The sequence below is a fragment of the Ambystoma mexicanum genome, chromosome 9, assembly GCF_040938575.1.
Source record: "Ambystoma mexicanum isolate Mex_15411 chromosome 9, UKY_AmexF1_1, whole genome shotgun sequence".
Classification (NCBI taxonomy): Eukaryota; Metazoa; Chordata; class Amphibia; order Caudata; family Ambystomatidae; genus Ambystoma; species Ambystoma mexicanum.
Genome location: NC_090931.1, coordinates 175066964 through 175079085, shown reverse-complemented (window position 1 = coordinate 175079085; position 12122 = coordinate 175066964). Strand labels below are relative to the sequence as shown.

The 12122-nt window shown below is 44.9% G+C and overlaps 1 protein-coding gene across 4 annotated transcripts in view; it reads left to right on the top strand.

Moving 5' to 3' along the window:
- The window catches only part of HMBS (hydroxymethylbilane synthase), a 174197-nt gene that overhangs the window by 48073 nt on the left and 114002 nt on the right, over nt 1-12122 (top strand). For all 4 annotated transcript variants that reach the window (XM_069614388.1, XM_069614387.1, XM_069614386.1 and 1 more), the window contains exons 7-9: nt 4390-4467; nt 4605-4680; nt 8552-8665. In XM_069614388.1, the coding sequence (XP_069470489.1) occupies nt 4390-4467; nt 4605-4680; nt 8552-8665 (268 nt within the window). The remainder of the gene's footprint in view (nt 1-4389; nt 4468-4604; nt 4681-8551; nt 8666-12122) is intronic.

The following is a 12122-nucleotide window of genomic DNA, read 5'->3' as shown; positions in this document are numbered from 1 at the left end:
TGTTTATGGAGTCTGACAAACTCCATAAGCATCTGCTTTTTCCATGGTGACACACACAGCACCTTAGGTGCAGTGCCACTAAGAAGTCCCTTGGACTTCTCTTAATGTTTTATTACAAATTTATGGGTGATCTACTGTTCCCAAGAATAATAAAGTGATCCCTGTCTTACTTACTTTTTCTTTGTGGGACCAGCACACACCACCCTATTTGGAGTGCTGGGGGTTACTTAGTAATTCCCTATCCCCCTTCTCATGTGACATTTTTTATTACACTAACATACTTTAAATGGCTGGTGGCAGTGGTTTACGTTTACTACCAGTGTGCATCTTTAACACAGGCTGAGCCCTGAGCTGCAATACAGCACCCATGGGTGACTGTTTTTCCCAAAATGGCCCCTATCTTTTCCTCCTTGGCTTTTACTTTGTTAGGTGTCACAGGTTTGAGTCCTTTGTGTGTTTTGCCTTTGGCGGGGTTCAGCCCTGAAGCCCGTCCAGGCTCCAGTGTGTCTGGAAAGGCAGGAAGTGAGGGAGGGTCCCGAAACATCCCTGTCCTTTGTCTCTAGGTGTGCCCGATTGAAACCAGTCCCGATTGGCTAGGACAGCCACCCTGCTGTGTGATTGACAGTCTAGACTGTGAATGAATGGGAAATCGCATAAAAAGCAAGGTTTTTGGGACTAGAGGCAGAGTCGACCACTGTAGAGGAACATCCGAAGTAGAAGGCGTGAAGAAACGCCAGCAGTACCCTCCTGCACCGCAAAGTGCCCGATGAAGCCCTGCAGCTGTGCTGACCCCGTTTTCAAATCGACTGGGAAGAACCGCACGGGATGACTTCCTCCCTTAGGCTGGACCAACTAGCCTCAAAACAAGCTTCCCTTTGGTGCAACCCCCGTCTTGATGTTCCTCACCAGACCTGCTGATGCCCAATGCCAGGGGTCCTGTGACCATTGACAAGTACATCGGTTTGCGAAGTCCGAATCTGGTCAGATCTTCGTGGGCATCCAGAGGATCCTGTAGAAGCAGGAAATCTTGATCCAGAGTCCCCTCACCAGAGTACAGGACCGAGGGAGCAAGCCACTTCCAACCAGAGCTTTTCTTTCTTCATTGGTTCTGAGGAAAATGTGCCAAAACACTGAAGTGCCGCTGAAACAAAGAAAATCCATTGCCGTGGAGTCCCTCTCCCGAGTACTGCCGCAGGAGCCCATCGGAGGTCTTCCCTTTCGTCACCACTACCATGGTCCAGGAAAAAGGGTCTGCCAAACTGTAGCAAGGAGGAATCCAGCTGGAACATTTTTCGTCAAATACCAGGTACTATGGGGCTTGGGATAATCACCTTTTAGCCATAAATTGTGCTTCCTACCATGGGAAGTGCTTTTTGAAGTTGATCTCAACTCACCTGCACTGGCCTGACAACATGTGCGCTCTACAAAGTAGCTCACTTGAGTTACAGTGATTAAATCTGAACTTACCAACTTTGTCAAGACTTTATCTATGAAGAAGTGCATCAGAACTATTGACTTTGTCCATTGACTTTGGCTGTACTTGTTCCTTCATACGTCTTAATTTTTGACACTATTATTGCTAGGATAAAAGTCTACCTGCCTACCTTTGGGAGATTGTTATTGTTTTGCAAACTGTTTAAAGAGTATGTCGTAATCTTATTCTAACCTTTCCTTCATTAAAAACTCAATAACTGCATTTGTAACCAAAATAAGTGCAGTACTGACCTTTACTGAAGTCATTCCATGTGCTGGAACATGTGTTCGCATAAGAAAAGTCTTTACCAACTTTTGTCTTTTAAAAACGGAATCCTAATTTTGATTGAATGTTAGTAGCAGATAATACTTTTTAAAGAATGCTTATTTAAACCTTGTGTATATTATAAATATTTATATATAACTTTAAGTGTGTAAGTGTTACTTGGCTACTTGTATGTACTGATTTCAATTGTAGAGCTCTACAGCTCACATTACCCCGCTTAAAATAAGCCTGGCTGCTTAGTCACCCTACCAACTTGTGTAGTACAGACCTATATTAAAAGGTGGGTTACCTAATACCAAGCAGATAAGTCTTGTGTAGTCCCACACCAGTTGGACTGCACTAATTCTTATCTAACAAGCCCTTCTTTGTTCACGGAGGGCTTGTGTCTGGATCACTTTCCTGCCAAACATATCCCAGGAAATTATAAAGGATAGTCGCTGTTAAACTTCTCTTTTCCTCTTCTTGCGTCCCAGACCGTGTACTTTCATGAATGCTCTTTACTTTACTTTTAGACCTTCATATGGGTGCAAGTCCCAGGCTCGCAAATGATCATTTATACCAGCTTTGTGTACTCTCCTGCCAACCATATGGTTTCTTCTTGCTTATCTCTTGCTTTCGGGGTCCCAGACCCTCTTAATCTTTGGCTCTCATATGGGTGTGGGTCCCTGACTCGCAATGTGTTTCACAATACCTTGGTTTACTCTCCTGCCAAGTATATACTTGTTTCTTTCTCTCTCTCTCTGTTCTTCCGAGAGACCCAGTCGCTCTTATCTTGCACTCTTCAGTCGTTCCCCGATTCCTCCCAGAACTCTAGCACCTCTGTCTGCCCACATACCTTTTTGTGTGGTTCATGTCTTCCGAGCGGCGGTGCTCAGCTAGGATGCTCGGGTTGCGTTCGGACGCTCTCTCAGGTCAGCGGCGGTTCCTCCAGACACTCGTCCTTTCTCGCGCTGTGCTTTCCGTCTCCAGCCGTGTTCTTTATATAACTGTTTTTCTCGGACCAAGGTGTGCTCTGTGTACTGTGTACCTACCAAAGCCCTTCCCTCTCCTTAGACTAAGCCTGGCTGCTTGGCTATTGCTAGCATACCTTTGGGTAGTTCAGGCCAAATCTAGGAAGTGTAACTCTGTACACCCAGGGTGGGCTTTCTGGCACAGACAGTAACTTTGGTAAAACCCCCTAACATTCCCCAAAACCTTCTGGTCCTCTGATTTTCTCAACTCAGCACAGTCTCTCTTGGGCATCTCTCTGTGTCCAGCAATCTGGTTTCTCAGGCTCCCGTAACCCTTTTGGCTTCTCCAACTCAATTTAGCAACCCTCCAGGTTCTCTGTTTTCCAAGTGTTGGAAAAACTCTCCATATGATTCTAGGGCTCCCTAAAGCCTTCTGGCCCTCTGATTTGCTCAACCTAGCAGGGTCTACTTTGGGCGGCTGCCCGTGTCCATCAGTTTGCTTTCTCAGGCTCAAGTAACCCTTTCAGCTTCTCCGACTTCTTGTCTCATTCTCTTCAGTTGAACCCCTTTGGTTTTCGGATTTGCTTAACTTGGGGACATAACCGACCGTCCCTCTCTCTGTCTTTACCTTCTTGGGAGCGCTTGCTTCCCTTTGTCTGCCCAGCTTGGTAGTTGTTAGACTTCTCGTACAGTAAATCTGGGATTTGGTTTCAGTTACGGTCTGGTCTTGGTGTAAATTAACAAGTCCCAGGCCCACCAAGACTGTTGTGTGGTCATTCCACCAGGTGAGACGGTCTCTCTATCGTCCCCAGTCTCTGACTCCATTTTGGTGTTGTCACGCTTCGTGACGCCAGCATTCCGGTGTCTCTCTCTGTCCGCGCTCTCTCCATGCTAGCGCTGACTCTGTGGTGTAGTGCGCCTCTGCCCCTACAGGACTATCTCCCGTCAGAGGCTTGCTTCTGTGTAGAATTCTTCTTCCTCCCTTATAGCTTCCTCATCTCTTTATTCTCGCTGCCATATTTCCATGGAGCGTGTTGATTTGCATCAGCTGTTGACTTCACAAGGATCGCAGCATTGCTTTCAGCAAGTATCTGGGAGTAATGTTAGTATGTTGGCTATGCCAATGCACAGCAATACTCTAATTCTTTTCTATTCCCATATAGGCAGAGACATTGTGTTCTTTGTACAGAATTCCTGGTAGGAATGGGAGTCCTTGTACCCTGGAGGGGAGTCCCTCCCGGTAATGTCCCACGCTTCCAGAACCCTGGGGAAGGTCTTGCTTAGCGGGCTCACCTCCTTATCCTCAAAGGGGGTGGCTCCCCTCTCGGAAGAAGGGACGAATTGGCCAGATTCGTCACAGCACCCACAGGCAACTTGTAGACAGGCCTACTACAAAATGTATTTTCCTTAAAATGGCAGATAGCCATCCATTAATTTGTTATCATAACTTGCTGTCAGCCAGTGCAAGTCAACTCTAATGTACGAGGACCGCTTCTGGCATTTTGGCTAGCCACAGAGTAAAAGGATCCAACTGTGGTGCTTTGCTTGTTCTGCCAGGCCCTGGCCCACACACCTGTGCAGCATGAACCATTAACATTTCTTCATGATGCTACTACTTGGATGAGATGATGACTATTATTAGCATATCCCTATTTAGTAACACCAATGTTTCCATTTTAGACGAGAAAGCCCACACGATGCTGTTGTGTTTCACCCGAGCAATGCTGGAAAGACACTGAGTTCCCTTGCTGAAAAAAGGTAAATAACTGGTGGTGGGAGAAATGTCACAGGACGTCCCACTTTGTGGAGGTTATGACTCCTAATGCTGTGAACTACCGTTGACCATTCAAACGTTATCATAGTTTACCAAAACTGCCCTTTTCTTCCTTTTCTAGTGTTATCGGAACCAGCTCCCTGCGCCGGGCTGCTCAGCTCAAGAAAAGGTTTGCCCACTTGGATTTCAGGGACATTGTATCCTTTCTTGGTGTGGCTCAGATGGACATGAGTCTAGCAGCATAACTCAATGTATGTGGTAGGGGGGGCCTGAGATGCATCCTCTTGCCCCAAATAATAACGCTTGGTTTTAATCTTAGTAGGGTTAGTAGAATATACTTCATTGTTTCTAATTATTACTGATGGATGCATAAACAAGATTTAGGCCAAAGAATATTTGGGATAATTAGTTGAAAATGTAGCAATTTAAATATCATTGGATTAATCACGATGGCAACACATGTATTGATTTTAAAAGCCACTTTAGATATGGATTGGGCCCTGATAAGCGCATTTCCTGGAATACAGTGCAAAATAGGGCATTTGAAAGCACATTGGGACAGTAAAGTAGGTGAAAACATTCAAGAATTGAAATAACTTTACCTGGGTAATTGGGGAAGGAGGTTTCTACTTCGCAAAACATTATTTGACAGCATGCACATGACCCGAAATATAGGACTTTCCACAAGCCATGTGGTGGTTCCGTATTGGCAGAAGGTACCGGTTTCATAGGCCCAGTAATGGGCATGACCAGTTTCAAATAGCACATATTAACAATTCAAAATATAAATGATGTATATAATACGCTCAACTAGACATTTGAATCTGGTCCCAGCTACATATCTACAGATGTCCACTTACCTACTGTGTTGATGAGACCAGTCATGTACCCAGTATAGGATATTTCACATTTACATACTTGTAACCTGTTTATTTCTCTATAGCAGGTGACGCCTGTTGACCAGTTTCCACATACTCTACCCAGTAGAGAAGGGACCTGCTTCACGTGAAGACACCAAAATGGCAAATGTGCACTATACAAGACCACTTTACATTAAATCACATGTCCAGAACTAAATCTGACCCATTTAGAATGCCTTTGAAAAGCTATGACACATATACATGCCCCGTTCCCACCTGCCTGTAATAATACAGCGCTACACGCCCATAATCAGCATTGCCACTCCATATGTACAGTGCATTTCCACCCTTTCCCTCTACTTGTTACCACCTTTCACTGGCAGTTCGGTGAGGAATTAAGCACAGCACTGCTGTTTCCCATCGGCAGTATCAGCCCTAAAGAGCAACTCTGGCTCCTTATTGTTTGGGTGTGTGAGACGGTGCTTTTTGTTCTATGACAACATGAGGAGCTGCATCCATTTGCTGTTTGACCTACAACATATTGCAGGTCCACCCCATACAGGGTTGCTTCACTGGATTGACTCGTGAACCCTTCCAGGCTGCTTGGTAGCCAGTAGCAAGCTGCACTGGAGTAAGTGCGGGCACTGCGCAGGAGCAGTGTGGGTGTAAAACAAGTGCTCATGCTTGCTCCAATCTTGTGTTTGACTGAATCTGGGAGCCTGTCCATAGAGCCAAAGCAGTTTGTGTGGGCAGGAGGGGTGTAGGTGCCATTAAAGCAAGGCACCTCCATCACTACATGTGTGCCAGTAACACCCTTCTTGGGCCAATCGTCCTTGTACTTTTGATTCTTAATTTGTCTAGAATAATTTCTTGGAGTAAAGTTTGTCAGATTCTGCAGCCCTCTCTCCCTCCTAAAATGAGCCTTGCTGCCCTGCCTACGCTACCCTGAACTCAGGTGGTAGTGGAGTCTTGAACTACCTCAGTTGAATGGTTTTACTAAGCCCTTAGTTGGACTTCAGAATAACTGTGCTAACAGTGATCAAGTCTAAGTGATTGCTTTTAAGCCAATGTCCTCAAATCCTAGAACAATTTCCAGGCCGATCGTCTTGAATGCAGCAGAGATGTTTAGCAAGGTTGATGTTTGGTGTTTTTCACAGAGTGCCTAGATGAAAGTGTTGATTCCATTCCACCTCTCCGGTCTGAATCAGTGTTGCGATTCATGAAGCCGGTTGTTGGTTTTCCCGTTTTCCAAAGTTCTGGGTACATTAACTTGGAGGATTTTGTGGTTAAAGGTGTGCTTCCCGGGCCATTTGAGTCCTCTGCATCTTTTTTGAGAAGGAGCTTGATGAAAGAGGTTTTGACTCCATGTAGGATGGAACCTTGTAGCTGGGATTGGAATACGTGAGTGAGACAGGGCTAATGTTTTATAGATGCTTCACTGGCATGGGTCTTCCGGAAAGCCTGCTGGATTACTGTTGTTGACATGGGTTGGGAAATCATGAAGTAATGTTTCACTTGGTGATGTGTGCAGCACAAGAAGTAGTGGTACTGGTAGTTTCCTGTCTAGATGGTCCTGTATTTGTTGAATTTTGTGGTTCAAGTGTACTTTCATGGCGTCCTTTTTTTAAAAAAAAAATGTGTGGATAACTTTGAACATTTCCTTCCGCACATGTTACATCAACTCTGAGATACACATAGTGAGCTTTTTAGCTTTCACTGTTTCTGCTCTGTCGATCCAGATTCGTGGGAAGGATCAGATTTTGTCTAATGCTGGTTACTTGAGACTTACTTTTTTTTTTTTGTCAGATTTGAGCAGACCTTTGATGACTTGCTTCTTTTGAGCGTTTTTGAAGGGCTTCTTTAGGGCAGTTTGCCAAGTCTTGGATATCCATGTGTGCAGGCTGATGATTTGTTCGTCCGAAGTTCTCATTTGTTTTCCGATTGGGGGCTTGGGATGTTTCAAGTTTCTTGCAGTATGTCTAGCTTGATTACTTTCGCAGACATTGTTGACAATTAGGGGTGGCCTTCAGAATGATTTTAGTGGTGGTGCAGTGTAGGTGAAAATACTGAAAAGGATGGTGAAATGGCCCTCACCTCTCCCAGAAATGGGTACTGGGGACGTAACCATAGTGACATTTCTGTTACAGAAGACTCCATCCAGTGTGTGTCCGGCAGCATGAGTTGGTCCTCAAAGTAGTTGCTTGAGGTGTGGTGCATGCAAGTTTGCAGACAGCAATTGTTATTGCTTTGGCCTTCTTTTCTAGCCAAAGATTGAAATCGTCCAAAATCGTGAGCTGTTGACATTACGAGAGGGTGTCATCCAAGTCCGCCAGGTTATCTGCGATTGAGGGTTTGTATAAGGGTGGTCTGTAGGTAAAAGGGGAAATTCAATGTGAAAGTGTAGGAGGTGGAACAGAGTAGAAGTGATTAGTAGTTGGAATGTTGTCGATGGGTGGTTTCACAATGATTATCTTTCCAAGTGCAATTATTCAAGTTACTTGTTGTTTTTCCTTAACTGCTTTCCTGCATGAGTAATTAATTGCTCAATAAAAGCACAAATTAATCCAAATGCATGTTGACTCCTCTTCCTGTACAAATGATTCTCAGAGTACAACATAAAAACAAGGGACCTTTTAGAAGTATTAGCTTTCAGAATAAAATGCATAACCACCTACACATGTGCTATTTTCCACTAGTAATTATTGTAACTTACTGAACCTTTCTACCAAATGGGGGGGGGGGCTTGTGTTGCCCACATTTTTCTCTCCAAATAAAACAGTAGTACATTGTGCCACTCCACTTCTACCCCTGGAAAACCTGAATTATTCTCTTCAACATAACTAGAAATAAGTAAAAAAGGAATCCAGCATAATGGCCACAAAATCGATAGTTAACCCTGCAACAATTCATTTTTTTAAAAAACTGGCACAGCTTTAACCCTCCTTTTCTAAGACAACATTGTTCATTCATCATCCAAAATAGATTTGGTTATACTCTTTCTTTGTTACGTATACATACCTGCTTGAAGACGTTATGAACTCATCGAGGCCAGACTGAAAGGAAAACGCACTACTCATGATATGTGGACTCATGATCTATGTAATTCTGAAACTTGAGTATCTCTATATTCCTTGAGGAAAAGGTGTCTAGCGCTTTCTTGTGATAGGTTTTCATTGTTGCAGTTTAATCCTTAACCGTCTCCCTTTAGAGAGGGAATTTAAATACTCGTCTGAGGAAGTTGGACGAAAATAATGAGTTTAGCGCCATCATCTTGGCAGCTGCTGGACTACGGCGGATGGGATGGGAAAGTCGCATCGGCCAGGTAAGGACGGGATGTGGTGGGAGAGTATATCCGACTGGTAAAGGCATGTAATATGGGCAAAGCAAGGAGAGCAGAGGGAGGTCAGTATGCCATGTGGAGGGACTGTAGGCCTGGATAACCATACACATGCATGCAATGCTGGAGCGTGAAGAAAAAGCTGCTTGCAGTAAGTAGGAGTTGGGGGAAGATATGGCAGTCCTTACTGGCATAAAACACGGAATTGAGTGAGATGTCTGGGGACACAAGGAGCAGACCTAAAGCTCCTTTTAGATGTGGGATGATCAGCTATCAGTTTGCACTCTGGGACATGTAGTCCTGTATTTATATTAAGAAAAGTACAACTAAAAGGGAGGATGGCTCAGCGGCAACGGGCTCGCCTTGGAAACAAGACGACACGAAGCAACACAGATTCGATCCCCAGTTTAGGAGAGGCATGCTGTTCTTCTCTAGTTCTGTGCCTTTTAATTCTAATGTTCTGTTATGTTAAGATCTTTTTTATTTTGTTCACGGTGCACATCACCATAGTGGTCTTATAGCGCTGAGACTTGACCAGATAATAGTGTGCACCCTCCAAGAGCACGTGGGGCAGGAGGAAGAAGGGGATAACTTGGTAGGGAAAGGGGGGTAAATGTTGAAAAGTAACACACTGGTCGGTACAAGGGGGTTTCAGGGAGGGGGGGTGCACCATGGTGGTCACAAGAGTGCATGTTTAGTCAGTTGTAATTGAATCACACAAATTATGATTAAGAGCAGAGTGAAAGCTGCTCATGATGCCAAGCAACTTTTCATGAAGGCCATTTCTAGTACAATGCAGGTGTAGAGTCCGGCTGTGATGCTGGAAATGCATTATGAAGGGACAGGGTCTCCTGTCCTTGTCCTACCACTTCTCTGTGTGTGTTTTCTCAGTTTCCTGCCACCGAGGTCCATCCTGGACTTCTGGCCGTGCATCTCTTGATTTTATCTTTTGGTGAAAAACACCAATGGGGATAACCTTAGGTGTGAAAGTTCCGAACTGCCTAAGAACATTTAAAAGGACATCCTTGCCATCATCACTGACCGCGTGTTCCCTCCGGAGAGAGTCCAGAGTCGCTGGGTGCAGTGTAAGGTCCATCAGTGGGTTTCCCGCCACCAGAAGCTAACATAGACGTCCCGAGAGTCCAGACTTGGTGGGTGCCCGAGGTCCACTCCAGTGGTCGACTCCAGGTCTCCAGAAAAAGCCCAGAGGTTCGTGCTGGGGCTGCAGCACCGAAGCACCGAAAGTCAGAAAACGGCAATGTCCGGAAACCCGGCAGCCAAAAGTGACCTATGCGCCCGTCGCCGCCAGAAGTCATCGAAGGGTCCCAGGGGTCTTGCTCTCATCTGCCAAGCCTTTAAGGAGCCCACAGCAAGTTTCATCTTCACAGGACTTCTACAGTCAGAGAAATCGTCAACCAAAGGAGCTCACCACGAAGAGCAAAGCTGCTGCACTTCAGAAAGACTTTGGTTCATTTTTCTTCTTGGACTCTGCATCCCAGGGGCTCCTTCTTCCAAGGGGGGGTCCATCCTCCGAGGGAATCATTGAGTGAAACCGACAAACTCTACCACTTCGCCTGCCAAGGCACCAAAGGTGCTGTGACAATGAAGAGCATCTTCTAGCCTCAGCAGATATCCAGGGGTCCTAGATTCTTCTTGGATCCTGTTCTCCTGTGGCCTCTCAGGTTCTTTGGGGTGGTAGAACCTTTTAAAAGTAAGCAGAAGGTTAATGAACAATATTGGACTGGACTGCAAAAGACAAGATAAGCCACTCCCTAACATTTCACTTACAGATTGCCCAGGTGGGGGGATTGGGGGATCTTTACACATAATTGTATATCTAGCCTAAAGAAAGCATTCTGCCACTGTTTACAACTAACTTGCCTTTCTTCTCTATTCTAGGCTGATAAACCTCATTTAAGAATTTGCATGCCTATTCTGTCTTCAGTTAGTGCATTTCTTATGGAAATTTAAGTATTGTGTGGTACCACATAGAATGTATATAGTTTCCATTCTTTGAAGTATCCCAAGTACAAAGTGTTATTATTTATAGGTATATATTTATGGTAGAGGTAGAAACATTATTTTATATAAAGAACAATGTTATCACCTAACATAGTGTGTGGACATTCCTTTGTGGGGGCTTTGGGGAAACACTGTACTTAAGAACCAGCCTGAATCACCTCCTGAAAGCTTAAGCCTGGTTGTTCGTCCACTGCTACCACATTGAGAGCCCTGGCTGGGGTGTTCTGTGCATTTACCCTACCACTGTGCCTTTACCCTACCATATAGAGGGCAGAAGTACAGTCTTTACACCGACATAGCATGGTTGTGTTTTGGAATGTGCTCAAGTATGCCTTTGATGTGTGGAGGCTTCTTCTCCATTTGAGATTGTTCAACTTCCTTTCCGAAAAAACCAGAAAGAAATCTGACCAGAAGTTGCCCGTGTGTGCAAAGCTTTGGAAGGGAGAGGGGAAAATCGCCATCCCCCACTTCTAAACTTGCATGGCTGCTAAATGAAGGGTGCAACAGCGTGAACAACGTGTTTGTCCACAAGATCAGTGATGCATTAGAGTGATCCCTGTTTTGATGTTAGTTTCCTTTCCAATGTCGAAAGAATGCATAGAATATAAAGTTACACTAAAGCTGATCCATTCTGTAATACTGAGCAGGTCCTTGGGTTCCATATCCACATGTATTAGTGTGGCTGCGTGAAACTCAACACTAATCAGGGGATTAGTTAATTTGATTAGAACCTAGATGGATAACGATAATGCCTAAATGGTTCCATATGGAAAAGAGCAAAGAAGCATTGTGGGCAACTTTTATGTTTAAGGTCTGTCATGTCTAGACACCCCCATCGCAGTGCTTACCTGGAAAAAAAAGAGCACTGCACCCCGCCCTCACCCCATCTAGTGCAACCAGAATGTGGTCCGTGGAGGAAAGGCTATGGGGAAGTTGAAGGGGAGGGAAAAGCGGGAGCAAGGACAAGACACGGACAACTGGGAGGATTTAAAGGGATTCAGGAGAGGAGGGGATGTGACTGCAGCAGGTATGCATGCATAGTCATTGGCAATGGACCAAGTGGATGGCTGATCGGGAGATAAAACATGATAATGGGCGTTATCCAGCAGCGACCTCTTCCAGCACCTGGAAGGTGATACTATATGAATCCGAACATGGTTGTTTTTACGATCTTGAGATGTGCATGGGCACAGCCCGACTTCCAGTCAACGCCTCCAACAATCATACTGCAAATTCAGGGAATTTAATTTGGATACATCCTTGTGGCAGTGTATTAAGCAATGAGGCGGGGGTGAGGGTAGAACAAACTTAAGATACAAATCAAACTTTATGCCATAGAGCTCATAGCTTCCCAGCAGTAGTTGTTAGAGCTAGGTGATTGGCTTTCAAGAATACTCTTATTTAATACAGAGGACTTGGA